A 15,287-nucleotide genomic window follows, 5' to 3' on the forward strand; every position below is an offset into this window, starting at 1 on the left:
AAACACCGTTAAGCTATTAACAAATTTTCAGCTTGCTATTAATAAACTTTTTTTGGTTCGCGGGATCCATTCCTATAATCTTTTGAATTTAACACCTTGTATTTAGTGCAAGCCCTGGAAGTATTTGAGTATGCAAAAGCTGAGCTGAGCTGAGCTTGAACAATGAAAAACTGAATCTTGCCGGAAGATGCGATGGTTTAATTTAAATTTACATTTTAATTTTAATTTTACTTTTAATTTTAATTTTAATCTTAATCTTAATCTTAATCTTAATTTTAATTTAAATTTTAATGTCAATTTAAATTTAAATTTAATTTTAATGTTAATGTTAATGTTAATTTTAATAATTTTAATTTTAATTTTAATGTTAATTTTAATGTTAATTTTAATTTTAACTTTAATTTTAATTTTAATTTTAATTTTAATTTTAATTTTAATTTTAATTTTAATTTTAATTTTAATTTTAATTTTAATTTTAATTTTAAATTTAATTTTAATTTTAATTTTAATTTTAATTTTAATTTTAATTTTAATTTTAATTTTAATTTTAATTTTAATTTTAATTTTAATTTTAATTTTAATTTTAATTTTAATTTTAATTTTAATTTTAATTTTAATTTTAATTTTAATTTTAATTTTAATTTTAATTTTAATTTTAATTTTAATTTTAATTTTTATTTTTTTTTCTATACTTACAGGAATATGAACAAATTTCACAGCCTCACTTTATTTTCATTGATCGCTTTACAAGAATACTCTGTTTATTGTAGAGTTTAATCTGCGATCTTTCCGTTATATTTAATTTAACTTTTACCTACTACTAACTTCATAGTACCTACATTTATCCATCCAAAACATAGATCGCTTGTAATGAAAAAAAGGTGCAGAACTGAGATCAAAAAGCATTAAAACTTAAGAGGATATAATTCATAGAACGCTCATGCTTTTTCGTAATAGAAAACTATGACTGGGGAAAGTTTCGGTGAAATTAAATTAACTGTCAGACATTCCGTAGACATCATTGCGTTCAAACATTCGCTTGTTCTAGTAAACTTTATTAACGTGAGAATGAGAACGTTTCTGGAATTGTGGGCTCTCCCGGATTTATGATCAAGATAGGAAAGGAACATTATCCAAATTAAAATTTGTCAAAATTTTCAAATACCAATCAATGCAAATAGAAAAATTATAAAAAGTTTCGAATGAGTCTTTATTGTTTTCACCCAATTTTGAAAAAATGTGAAAACGTTGAATTATCCTCGTCCGTCTGTCCATCCGTCCGTAAACTCAACTCCTCCGTCATTATACCAGGTATAATGACAAATGAGGTGTTGAATGAATGCTTTTATAATTCAAGGATGGTACTAAAGATGAGAAATTTGACCTAGCACTTTCGGTTTTCGCAATGCAACCAGATGTACTGTTTTAAAGTCACTGGAATAGTACAAGTGATATATTATTCGACGCGCCTTCGAGAAATGAGAACAAATATATAGTTTCGGTTTCATGACTGTCTGTCCGTCTGTCCGTCAATCCGCGAATATAACACCTCCGTCACCATAACAGGTAGAATGGCAAATGAGGTGTCGATTGAAACCTTATAATTCAAGGATGGTACTAAAGGTGAGAAATTTGACGTAGGGCTTCCGGTTTTAGAAATTCAACCGGAAGTACTGTTTTAAAGTCACCGAAATAGTATAAGCGATATATTATTCGACGCGCCTTAGCAAGATAAGAACAAATGTATACTTTTGGTTTTTATATAATTTCCGGTTAAAAAGTTATAACCGCAAGTGCCATATTATACTTAGTCGCAGAAATAGTACATGTGACATATCAATCAAAGAGTATTGTAAAGTCGATCTTGACTCTTTAGTCCCGGTTTGGAAATCATTTTCGTTCGAACGAGTATGACCGAAAGTTTAGTAAAAATTACTCAAAATTAGTGAAATCGTATATCAATCGATGCAAAGTTACACACGAAGAGTTGAAATATCTACTCCCAGTTCGACGTTCGATCACTTTAAGTGAAAACCTAGGACTTACGAAGTCTAATTACTTGTTTATGAATCACGTAGATAACGAATTTTAATTTTTGTATGACCTCCTCTGTGGCTTAGTGGTAAGAGAGCCGACCTTTGGATTCAGGGGCCGTGAGTTCGAATCTCATCAGGGGTGGGAAATTTTTCATTTATTAAAAATTAGTAAGTGAAAATAGTTTGTATCCTTGTAGGATCGGTACTCACCGAAGGGAATGCAGACGTTCGGATACAATTAGCGTCTCTTTGTAAAAACAATTAACTCGACTTTTCAAAGTAATAAGACATTTACTCAAGACACGACAAACTACACTAGGTATCTGATTGCAAAATCAACTGTATTATGCCAATGGCCATTAGTTGTTAAGGCATTAAGGTAAATAAAAAAAAATGTATGCAAATATAGCAACGTCAGTGTAAAACGAAATTGCATGGTCGTGAACCATTTTTGCAACACAGACACAATTTCGCGGAATCTGAGATGATAATTTTATTATCTGAGATGTAGATTTTAAATACAATCCCAACATATAAAATGTGCCTCGGTTCGTGCCAAAAAACTTCTGCGCTCGTGAGAAATATGTCTTTTTTCTCTCTTGTTGTACAATATACTATTCCGGCACAGAAACGTCAGTTTTCTGCACACTAATGTCATATATCGTAAACTGTGAGAAAATATCAAGTTTGCTAACATAAAACTGTGCAGACAAGTGCATTTTGAATAGTGGTTGTAGAGAAATAACTATTTCTTACTCTATATTTTGTTGTATTTTAATAATTTTATTCCACAAAAATAAAACTAATTTGATTAATTCAGACACTAAGCAAATATGAACAACTGTCAAAAATTTTAAAACGTTCAGTTGTTGTGTCCAATTGGGTGCATTTTAACGTGCTTGATTCTCAACGTAATATACACGGGTTCAATCTCCAAGGCAAATTTTTATTTTTCATTTTTTTACACATCTTAAGACGAGTTTTTTTTTTTAAGAAAATACGTATTTAGTTAAAATTTTTGCCAACAATTGTTGCGAAAACAATCTTTCTGGCATTTTTCAATGTGTTTGTGTGTGTTTTATTGGCATGATTTCAACAACCAACTAGTTAGTCAATTTGTTTTGAGGTCTCTCATCAAAAAGATAGGGTTCGTATGTACATTAGTCCAGGAACCGAAGCTTTTCACCTCGCAATTTTTACAGAATGGATCGATTTGCTTGAAAATTTGAGAATAAGTAGTGGATAGTCCAAGGATCAAAATCTATATCATGCCAAAAGGCGCTTTTACCATGGGGGTGGTTGCCACCTCATGTCGGGGGTGGAAATTTTCTATTATATTTTGACCGCAAAAGTTGGTAAAACATTCATTCTAAACAAAAAACGTTCTATACATTTTTTTGATAAATTTAATAGTTTTCGATTTATTCGCTATCGAAGGTGTTAGTTTTATATCGAAAAAATCAATGTTTTTCGATATATATACTCATTTACCATTCACTCAATTTTTGCCGTAGAAAAAATTTTTTGAAACCAAGTTCTTGGGAGGTAAATAACCTACAGTTTCATATTAAATCATTTTTTCGTATATCTGATGCTAATCTTTCTATTCTGAAGAAAACTTCTGTAGTTTTTACCAAACTACAAAAAGTCGTTATTCGCTTTTAACTTCAATTTTTTTAAGAACTAATCATTCTAAGCCAGTCAATTAACCTTCTAGAATATATTAATAATACATAAGTAAAGAAGAATGAATAAGGCCAATGACTAAAAACACCGCTAACTTACATTATTATGCTTCCAATTGGATTTCTCCTTCTTTTTTTCAAAAAAATATATTGATTTTTTAACCGTAACCTTTTTAGTTTTTATCTTAGAAAGTTTGGTGAAAAAGAATTTTGTAGTTTTTTATAAGGTCTATAAGGATATTAGTATTAAATCCTTTTAAAATCCTCAGTCGTAAAAAGTGGCGACTTTGAAAGGGTTGGTAAAGGTGGTTTTTGTATGTTATTACCAGTTTTAATTGTCAATAGCTCACTCAATTTTTACCGTAGAAAAAATTTTTGCAAAACAATTTCTTGGAAATGAAATAAGCTATAATTTCGTGTTTAAACATTTTTTCGTATCTCTGATGTTTATCTTTCTATTCTGAAGAAAAGTGAATTTTTTATCAAACTCCAAAAATTCGTTATTCGCTTTTGACTTCATTTTTTTTAAACTGATTATTCTAAGTCGGTTAAACTTCTAGAACCTATTAATAATACATAAATAAAGAAGACCAAATAAGGTCAATGACTTATTTTCATTAGGGTGGTGATAAGGGGTTTGCTTCCGATCACTTTTTCACGAAAAAAAAAGGGACTGACATTCTTTTCATTATAAGCCACTTAATTTTTGAGCTAAAGACTTGTTTCTTATTTCTGGAGATAGATATTTTACATACTTCAAATTAGTTTAAACATTTTATCCTCGAAAAATGCATATTTTCCTGTCTTTTGACTTTGATACGACACTATTTAGCATTTGACGAAGAAGAGCTAACATATAATAAAGTCTAGCTCGATTACTATTGGTCTTAAAGAAAATCTAAAAAAATTGGTTTGGTTGTTTTTTTCACAAGGTACATTTTTGTTAAGCAAAGTTGTTTTGATAAAACGAAAGCTTTTTGAGTTATTTGCAGAAAACTGATTAAAAACATTGATTTTTTTTTATATAAAACTAACACTTTTGATAGCGAATAAATCGAAAACCATTAATTTTATCAAAAAAATGTATAGAACCTTTTTTTGCTTAGAATGAATGTTTTTACCAACGTCTGCGGTTAAAATATAACAAAAAATTTCCACCCCCGACATGGGGTGGCAACCACCCCCATGGTAAAAGCGCCGTTCGGCATCATATAGATTTTGATCTTTGGACTATCCACTACTTATTCTCAAATTTTCAAGCAAATCGATCCATTCTGTAAAAATTGCGAGGTTTTGTCCTATTTTAAGCTTCATTACTTGGACTACATTTGAAACTATTGTATTGTATTTTCTGTTTAAATGTCAGTACATGAAATGTTACTTAGAAGATTTTTACTGTTTTTTGTTTTAGCTTAAAAAAAATGTTGTTGAAGTTATTTTTCTTTAGGCGCGATTGGGAAAATTGTAGAGAGTGAATTTTTATAAAAACGATAGTATGAAGTAAGCGCCCAGGACAAGCTTTCAACTTGGATGGGGGACCGACTGCTTGGGAAAGCCTCATGTTGTAGCCTTACTTTTTTTTTATTTTTGAAATCCAATTTTTAATCCCATTAAATTGAATAGTATATTGTGCAACAAGTGCAGAAAGGTACTAATTTCTCACGAGTTTGAAAAGTTGCGGTACGAGCGCAAGCGAGTGCCGCAATTCAAACGAGTGAGAAATTACCTTTCTGCACGTGTTTCACACTATATTTTTTCTACAAGCACAGTTTTTCCTAAAAATAAAAATCACAATTTCCAAACGACGATTAATTATAATAGGTACCTATGTGATAAATTTTAAACTGTATTTAATTAATACCTACTAATCAATTTAAATTCCTTATACCTAAATAAATTGCACAGAAATCAGTTAAAAAATTAATGCACTGCCTTAATTTGTTTAAATTTAAACAATTATTACACATTATTGACATTATATTTATGCAGTCACGGATTTACACAAAACCTACTTCATTCGACGTCTCTTGCACAGGTTGCTAAATCCTTATTGGTTATTTGATAATTATAAAATGTTTAATAAGAATAAAATTGTAAAATAAAACAGTTGTAACATCCATAATTTAGTTTCTATGCTATAGTTAAATATAGTAATTGTCTTATAGGTTATATATTTGTCTAAAGTTTAACCACGGATGTAAACAGAATATAACGTTACTCAGAATGCGGTAGTCCACGGATGTAAACAGAATATAACGTTACTCAGAATGAGGTAGTCAACTGTGCAGAAAAGAACTTTGCGGCACAGAAACGTCACTTTGCGGCACAGAAACGTCACTTTTCTGCACACTAATGTCAAATATTCTATACTGTGAGAAAATATCAAGTTTGCTAACATAAAACCGTGCAGAAAAGTGCACTTTGAATAGTGGTTGTAGAAAAAATATATTTATTTCGTTGAAATCATAATAGTAAAAGTATAACTTCTTACGTGCGTACAAAGTAGACACACTCTTTTTTTTAACTGTTCATTAATGTGTACAAAACATATCAGCATTTTTCTATTACTTAAGATATAAGTCTAAAAATCCTACTTACAATGTAACTTGTATTTAAAGTAGCTGCTGGCATGTGTATGTCCAGTAAATAATTACCAGAGATTTTTCTCAATCACAGTCAAAATTCTACCATTTGGATTTTACGTGAAATTTCTTGCTTTCAGGATTAAGCCAGTATCACATAAGACCATCTTATGAGAGGACAAAAATACTTAATAATTTAAGTTTACCACTACAAACTTTTTCCATATAAGAGAATTATTGTCAAAAGTATACTCACGTCTAATAAATGCATCAAAGACGCCCTCGAACTGGCCTGGGGATGAGTCATATCCGTAAAGGTTTGACATAACTCAGCACTTAAGCGAGAAGCAGCGACGTGGCTAGTCAACGTGGCCCTTTTCAGAGTTTCACCTAAAGCGTAGATCCACATCTGAAAAATATGGAAAATAATGGAGAATGAACAAGAAAACGTCACCCGTAATATATTGAAAGGAGAATGAGTAAATGCCGTCATTTCTTATCGGATAGACAATTTTATTATTAATGCACACTGCAGGAAACCATAAAACTAAGAAAATAAATAAGGTGTACAGTATGTTTCAGTAGTATATCTCAAGCAGTACAGCATTGTAACGTTACAAACGTCACATCTTTGTTATTTTATTTTTAAATAATTATTTTACTCTATTTTCTTTAATTTCTATTTTCTGATTTCATTAATAATTTTCTTCTATTCGTTTTAACTTGTTTTTTCGTTAAAAACTTGTTTGGCGCCCTCTTTTATTATCTTCTATTTCCTATCTCTATTTTCATCTAAAATCTAAATCATCATACGGAACGTACTTCATACATTCTTACTCTGTAGATATCTGTCTTTCAATACCGAACATGGCTGCCCATCTACCCTTACTTTGCGCTGTTATGTCAATGAGAGTGACAATTAGTAATGGAGGGGCAAAATTAATATATTTAAAGAGATGAGCTCATAAGGCCCCATCTATTTCATCAGACCATATTCTCTTGGGGTAAGAATACATATTATCATATTTTAATTACATTTCTACATCTAACAGCTTTTTATAATCATTTTCACGTATCTAACCTAACCTTCAATGTCAAAGCATGTGTTCTGATATTTTAGTTTTAAATAAATCTTTTTAATTTACATATATGTATGCACGTTTAGTAATCAAATTTTAACTAGTAGTATCAATCTTAATTCCATTTAATTTACTCTTGCCATCTACTAGTTTTTGAATACTATTTGGCAAAGGCTCGTTTTTGGTTTTTCTTCTTGATTGTCACTCATACCCGTTCCGTATTCTAGTTTTTGGGATAAAGATCACCGTCCTCCCTCCGGGAGCTTCAAGAATCCTCAATCGCCGGCGATATAACAACGAGGGACATGTCATCTAGACTGCAACCACATCACCTCTAGACTGCAACGGCCAACATCTGTAGGCCTGGTGGAATACAGCCTCTAGAACCCAAGTGCCAGTTGTAGAAACAGCAATACCATTCGACATCAAGAAGTTACCAGCGAACCAGATACCAAAAACCATAAGTATAATCCAGAATTGTTAGTTTTTGGCAAGAATTTGAATATATTTGTTAATCCATTTAATAAGTCATATTTTTATTATATCTTTACTGAACAATAAACATGATTAGTTAAAAAAATACTGTTTTGTTTGCTTTCATTCTAAATTTTTAGAGTTCATATCTAAGATTAAAACAAGACGACCACACACCCTGATAGACTGAGCTAGGCTGGGGTGAACGATACGTATCTTGGATGATTGGAGTAATATTTTCGAATATTATTTTAATTAGCTGGGGTAGTCTATTGTCGTTTTCGTTTTTAGCATACTTTACAACAGGTACGTTTATTAATTGTATTGAAAATTATACTTAGAAAGCGACAAAAAATTATAAATTATATAAAAGTACTTTATATAAAATAAATAAATTCAAATCATATTTTTGGAAATTTATTTTAATATACAAACAATTATTACTAATCGAGGAAATAAAACTGAAAAAATGGCAAAACCTCGCAATTCTTTCGTCCAGCATCGATTTGTACAAAAATTTGTGATTAGGCTTATTTAACCCTCTAGTTTATTTTCTATATTGAGCCGTTGTACGATTTTGGATTTTTAAGGGTGAAAACTACCCTAATTGTAAAAAATTATAAAATAACATTTTAAACTTTAATAGTGTCAACATTTGCTTCTTATTAGTTACATAATGATTGTTTTATGCTTTCAGATATAATATCAGACTATTTCAACCCTTAAAACCACCCTTGTTGGAGCTATATATAAAAAATTACTTATCCTACAAGAATAATTTCGGCTTGCATCGATTTACATAAAAATTTGGGATTATTATCATCTCACCCTGTACTTCATATTTTATATCATGCTCAAGGGCATTGACTCTTTTTAGGGGTGTAAACTACCCTTTATTGTCAAAAATTATATAAAAATATTTTAAACTTTAATATGGGTACAATTTGGTTTTGATTGGTTAAACAATGATTGTTTTATGCTTTAGGATATAATATAATAATTATTCAACCCTTAAAAAGCACTCTTAATAACATTGCAATTTTTATAAGTAAATAATTTAATAGATCTAAACAGAAAAAAAAAGTACAATTAAAGAATTACAAAACATTTATTTACACAAAAATACAAATTTACAAATATGTACCGGGTGTCCCAATAAGAATGGCTCTCGGCCATATCTCAGGAACCGTTTATAGTAGAGCTTTGAAATAAAAAAATTTTATAACAAAAGTTGCCTCAGGAAAAGCCTGGAAATTATTTTCATAATTATGGGTCCACCGCTAGAGGGCGTAATTGAATATCAAAAATAAAAAAATCTAAATTTTACAAAATTTTCCTAATGAAGGGGCACTGGAAATCCGATTATTGTATTCTTCATCAAATTCTGCGCATATTTGATTTAACAAGTTTAACTCTACCTTTGCAAATAAGAGGTGGGGGTGAGTGGGAACCTTGTTATGAAAAAATGGCTGTAAGTCCGGTTCTGCTAAATCAAATTTTGAAAACTGGGTCTTGTTGAAGACAGATCTTTTTCTTCAATGTAAGCGTGATAATTTTGAACCATCCTAATAAGTAATAAGCCAGCTGGGAGGCGTTATTTAATTTTTTTCAGAAATCTAGTTTTCTTTGGAAAATATTAAATACAAGTATGCATTTTTAATCATACTTTATCAAATTAGATTAAATTAGCAATAGAATAGCGAAAACCGCATGTCGATATCTTTTCTCTATCTCAAGATATCTCGAGAAACGTGTAAATTTTATACATAACTGTTACTATCACCGGTAAACTAAGTTAATGAAAAGTAGTGTGCTGTGGAAAAAAACAAAATAACATTTTCCAGATGTCAACGTATAAAAATATAATTAATTAAAACAACAATATAAAGAGAAACAATACTATTAAAATTAAATATAACACAGAACAAAAAGAACTACTTAGTGACGACCTAAATATTCAAATTGTTGCCCATCATACACTACTCTAGAATACATTATCCAGAGAATACTAAACGCCATTCAAAGCAATCGAGAGCAGAAATTGAGACTGCTGTTCAATCTACTCTTGAAAGAGTAAATGTTTGCAACGAAAATGATGGGCAAAAATTTGAACGTTTATGTCATCACTAAATAGTTGTTTTTATTTCTTTGTAATAGGGCTTTTCAACGCTTCTCATTTGTTTCGAGCCTTTGTCATATGCCGTATAATCCGTGTATAATATTAATATACGAGATATGAACGAGGCTCGAAACAAATGAGAAGCGTTGAAAAGACCTAATATACGTTGATAGCTGGAAAATGTTTCTTTGTTGTTTCCATAGCACACTACTTTTAATGAATTTCGTTTACCGGTGACAGTAACAGTTATGAAATTTACACGTTTTGTAAGATATCTCGAGATAGAAAAAAGGTATTAGCATGCGGTTTTCGCTATTCTGTTGCTAATTTTGTCTAATTTTGTAATATGGTATTAAAAATGCATGTTTGTATTTAATATTTTCCAAGGAACACTAGATTTCTGAAAAAAATTAAATAACGCCTTCTAGCTGGCATATTACTCAGTAAGTTGGTTCGAAATCGTAACTTTTACATTGACGAAAAAGATCTGTCTTCAACAAGACCAAGTTTGCAAAATTTGATTAAGCAGAACCGGACTCGCAGCCAGTTTTTCATAACAAGGTTCCCACTCACCCCCACCTCTTATTTCCAAAGGTAGACCTAAACTTGTCAAATAAAATATGCGTAGAATTTTATGAAGAATACGACGATCGGATTTCCAGTGCCCCTTCATTAGGAAAATTTTGTAAAATTTAGATTTTTTAATTTTTGATATTCAATTACGCCCTCTAGCGGTGGTCCCACAATTATGAAAATAATTTCCAGGCTTTTCCTGAGGTAACTTTTGTTATAAAATTTTTTATTTCAAAGCTCTACTATAAACGGTTCCTGAGATATGGCCGAGAGCCATTCTTATTGGGACACCCGGTACAAATACAAATAGTTTTTTAGCCACCTTCCAGTGTACGAAGCGGTTCTGTAGTATTATATATTATGTACAATGTACATATACATTGAAAATGCTCTATAAGCGGACTATTCGAATTTTTCGAAAAAAAAAATCGTTTTATAAACATAGCTCCTTAAGTTTTGGCGATAAAAAGTTTTTTCAAAAATGGTTTTCAAAAAAGACTATGTAAATTAAATTCCGCAAGATCCCGTAGTTTTTAATTAGGGTGGGTTTAAAGGGCTCGAATAAGGGGGTGTTTGCTCGTAAATAGAGGTTTTAAACAGCTATATTACGTTAATTATTCACTGTAATGAAAATCTATGCACAAGGAAAGTTTAGTTATTAAAAAAGCAACAATTTAGTAGTCTATCATTTTTTTGTATATCCAGAATTTTCGGAGATATTTTGAAGAAAAAGGTGAAAAATACAAAATTGCAAAAAATCAATTTTTATTTAAACATAAATTTTTCTAAAATTACCAGTTTTAAATAGGTCAAACTTCTTGGGTGTATTGATAATATAAATATAAAAGGAATTACAGAAAGGTGAAGACCAATTTTTAATTAGGAGGGTAGTTAGGGGGTTGTTTTCACTGATTTTTTCGTAGACAAAAGCAGGTACCGACCTTTTTTTGATCATAAGTCGCTCAATTTTTATGGTAGAAACTTCTAATTATTTTTTAAAGGTCTAATTATATACTTGAAAAAATATTATCTAAGCTTTCCTCCAAAAATGCAAAGTTTTCCCGTTATTTGGCTTTGAATATTTCAAATTATGCATTTGACGAAAAAAGCTCACTTTTAACATGCCGTATCTCGGTTTGTGTTAATCGTAAAAATATTATAAAAAAAGAATTTGGTTTGTGTTACTAAAAGATACAATTTTAATATCCAGTTTTTTTTGATTAAATACATATTTTTCGAGTTATTCCCAAAAAAAAACCCTCTAAAAAAGTCGATTCTTTCGTCGAAAAACTGTTACTTTGAGAAGAGAATGTAAAAAACAATTTTTTTCTTAGAATTACTTTTTACATCTATTTTTTTCTTAGAATTACTTTTTACATCGAATGTTTAAAATGTAATAAGAAATTCCCACCCCCGAGATGGGGTGACAACCACCTCCAAGGTTTTAGCGTACAGCGGCATGATATAGAAAATGATCCTTGGACTATTCCCTACATTCTGTCAGAATTTTAAGTAAATCCATGCTGGAAGAAAAAATTGCTAGCCAAAATGCTTCATTTGCTGGCCAAGACAGCTTAAGGTGCGTACAGATATTATGCGCGCCGCGCACTTCGCGCAGTGTGGCCAACGCGCGTTCGTGGCGCCGACAGAAGTTGGATAGTGGTGTGCCGTGTGCGCGGAGTTTGTACCATTTGTTCCATGTACTTGAAAACACGAATTAATATGAAGAATGCGCCGCGCACGGCTCGCATATCTATACGTACCTTTATGTTTCATTTCAGTTTATAGATCCGAATTATCATCCCCTTAAGCTGGACATTCACGGTCATGCCATCGCGTCAAATGGCGTGATATACAGCCAAATTTTGATCGTAAGTGTTGAAGCTTGATCGCTTTTTTGGCGTCATGTAAAAATCCGGATTTCCATTCACTCCGTAATCCATCGCATCATGTCCTTGCTTGACGCCAAGCCATCATACCGTCTGCTCGTGAGTGGCGAAACACCGCGTCATGCCATCGCGCCACCCTCCCGCAAATGTCCAAACCCACGTCCATTTTTCGTTCATTCTACGCCGATGTCTTCTTCAGTTGTCTTCGAAATCCGACATTGTGCGTCTTCATTGAACCACGTCAAATACGAGATGATAACCAGTTTGGAGTGAATGGAGTGACTGTGAATGTGCCATGATTTTGGCGTCAATCCATTTGACTGAAGCCATTATTTGGCGTGGCTCCAAATTGATTGACCAGCTTTACCTACGTTTCAGTCTCTCCAGACCATATAAGAGCAGCTATATGGTCAGCTATGAATCGAAATGAAACCAAACTGTCCTGGACAGACTAAACGTAGTTCAATGTAGACCCATTCATAATAAAAAAATCTCTTAATTAATGGAGTAGAGCATCATGTACCTAGTACTAATCCGTTGGCATCCAATGTAAGCCAAATTATTTAAGAAATTTCACCATGTAGTTAGAATATACATCTTGACCAGTGTTTGGCATTGTGGCTATTTAGCAAGGACAGAGAGTTCACTGATGATGGACTGATAAGTCCGAAAACGTTTTGAACGTAATCCGTTTGGATTTTTAGAATTTTTATTAAATATACCAACTACACTAGGGAGTTTTACTTCATGTTAATTTTTTTTTAATAAATGAAGCGTATCGCTATACTTTTAATACAGGTTATGGGCAGGGCCGGATTAAGGCACGGGCCAACTGGGCCGCGGCCCAGGGCGGCAAAATTTTGGGGCGGCGGATTTGAGAAAAAAAAAGTGTAATTATTTTTGATTGATTATAAAGCTTTATTATCGATTATCAAGACCAGTGAACCTGAGCATTAAATATTAAAAAACTATTTTATTGTTTATTATTTATTTATAACGCGACACTCTGCGCGGTGTAATGTGTCGCAGTACACTACGCTACGCCACTCTATCCAAGTGAGTCGAAGGGGCGAGGCGGCAGTCTGTATCGTACGCTACGCACGGGAAATTTAGTTGTGGGATCGTAGTAGTTGCTAGCATTGGCTGATGGCAGGCGTCTTGTCGCCTTGCCGCTTCCCTCCCCCCACCAACTCCATCACCGCCACGCGCCATTGTCATTCGGTTGTCTGGTCTCAACTCCACGTACTGCAGTCTGTCTAACTGTTTAGGTTTAACGTTTTTGTAATTTGTTTTGAGCGGAGTAACATTTTGAAATTGTAACTTGTGAGGTAAGAAATATTTATTTGTTTATAGTAATGGTAATGTAAGTTAATATAGACCGCGCTCTAGCGGTCGCAATTTTTGACCGATTTTCTTCAAATTCGGCACACGCACACACTTTCCTTTTTGCAATATCTCGGCTAAGTTATTTAGCCAAAAGAATCCCATAACATTTACCCCCTTTTTGGGGGGGTTTTACCCCAAAATTTTGGTTTTTGGGGCCCGTATGGGAAAAATTCTTCTTTATGTTTTAAATTCGTGTAGAGCATATTTTTCTGAAAATGTTAAGGCAAATTTCGATTTTCTAGCTAATTCCGTTCTCTATAAGGAAAAATGTAATTCGGCATGTTGCCATACGTATAGGTTTCACAATGAGTTGAATAAGTAATGGAAGGAAATTCGCTTCCCTCATTTTTTCGCTTCATTTTTCCTGTCGTATCGTACTACAGTTTTGAATTATACAGATATTCTTTTTTTTACAGTCAGACCTTTACTTCCGATGTCATTGATGCTATAACAAGCAGCTGTACAAATGGATGGACGCAAACGGCTCAGTGGGTGGCAATACAAAAAAGTAGCCGAAGAGAAGAAAAAAAAATTGACAGAAGTTGTAAATAAAACTGCGAAGCTTGATACATTTTTTACAAGAAGTAACCTACCAGTGCCACCAGAACCAGTGCTTTTAGAAAGTGTCAAAGAATTTTGTGAAGTAGAACTAGAAGTATGTTCCATATTAACGCCTTCAGCTTCAACAGCTTCAGCATCAGTGCCTTCAGCTTTAACATCAACCCCTCCAGCTTCAGCATCAGCCCCTTCAGCTTCAACATCAACCCCTTTAGCTTCAGCATCAGCCCCTCCGGTTTCAACATCAACCCCTTCAGCTTCAGCATCAACCCCTTCAGCTTCACCCTCAACCCCTTCAGCATCAGCACCTTCAGCTTCGTCATGTGTTGATACTGACAAGATCAAACCAGCTATATCCGAATTAACTTTTGTTGTTGACGAGATTGAAGATCAATTAACAGTCTCTGAACCTGACTCTTCTGTCCATTTGAAACCAAATTATGATCCTGCTTTATGGATAGTGAATGAAGAGACGCGGGAATATTTTGTTAAAAATGGATGGAATCAAAATAAAGATTGCGATTTTAAAAAATCTGAAAGGCAATATCCAGACAGGAAAAGAGTGTTGGCTAAATGGCTATTCGACAGAAAACTTGCAAATGGCGAAATTGTAAATAGAGATTTCTTGATTTACTCACCAAGTTTAGGCTCTTTGTTCTGTGGTCCATGCAAATTGTTTAGTTCGACCTCTACTCAGTTTACTGAAAATGGGTTCAGTGATTGGAAACATGCATCAGCGAGAATAAAAGAGCATGAAAACTCGCACGTTCACTACAATAGTGTAATAGTATACAAACAAAGAGCAGAAGCAGCCGGGAGGATCGATAAGCTTCTACAAAACCAAGTGGAAGAAGAAATAAGGTATTGGAAGGCAGTTCTCCAGAGAGTGGTGGCCGTAATAAAAAA

General features: G+C 32.5%; 1 protein-coding gene across 2 annotated transcripts in view; it reads right to left on the minus strand.

Moving 5' to 3' along the window:
• Window positions 1-15,287, minus strand: part of LOC114328744 (tyrosine-protein phosphatase non-receptor type 13-like) — a 1,179,517-nt gene that overhangs the window by 236,308 nt on the left and 927,922 nt on the right. For both annotated transcript variants that reach the window (XM_050656417.1, XM_050656421.1), the window contains one exon: window positions 6,560-6,712. In XM_050656417.1, coding sequence (XP_050512374.1) covers window positions 6,560-6,712 — 153 coding nt within the window. The remainder of the gene's footprint in view (window positions 1-6,559; window positions 6,713-15,287) is intronic.

Source organism: Diabrotica virgifera, chromosome 1 (genome assembly GCF_917563875.1).
Source record: "Diabrotica virgifera virgifera chromosome 1, PGI_DIABVI_V3a".
Classification (NCBI taxonomy): domain Eukaryota; kingdom Metazoa; phylum Arthropoda; class Insecta; order Coleoptera; family Chrysomelidae; genus Diabrotica; species Diabrotica virgifera.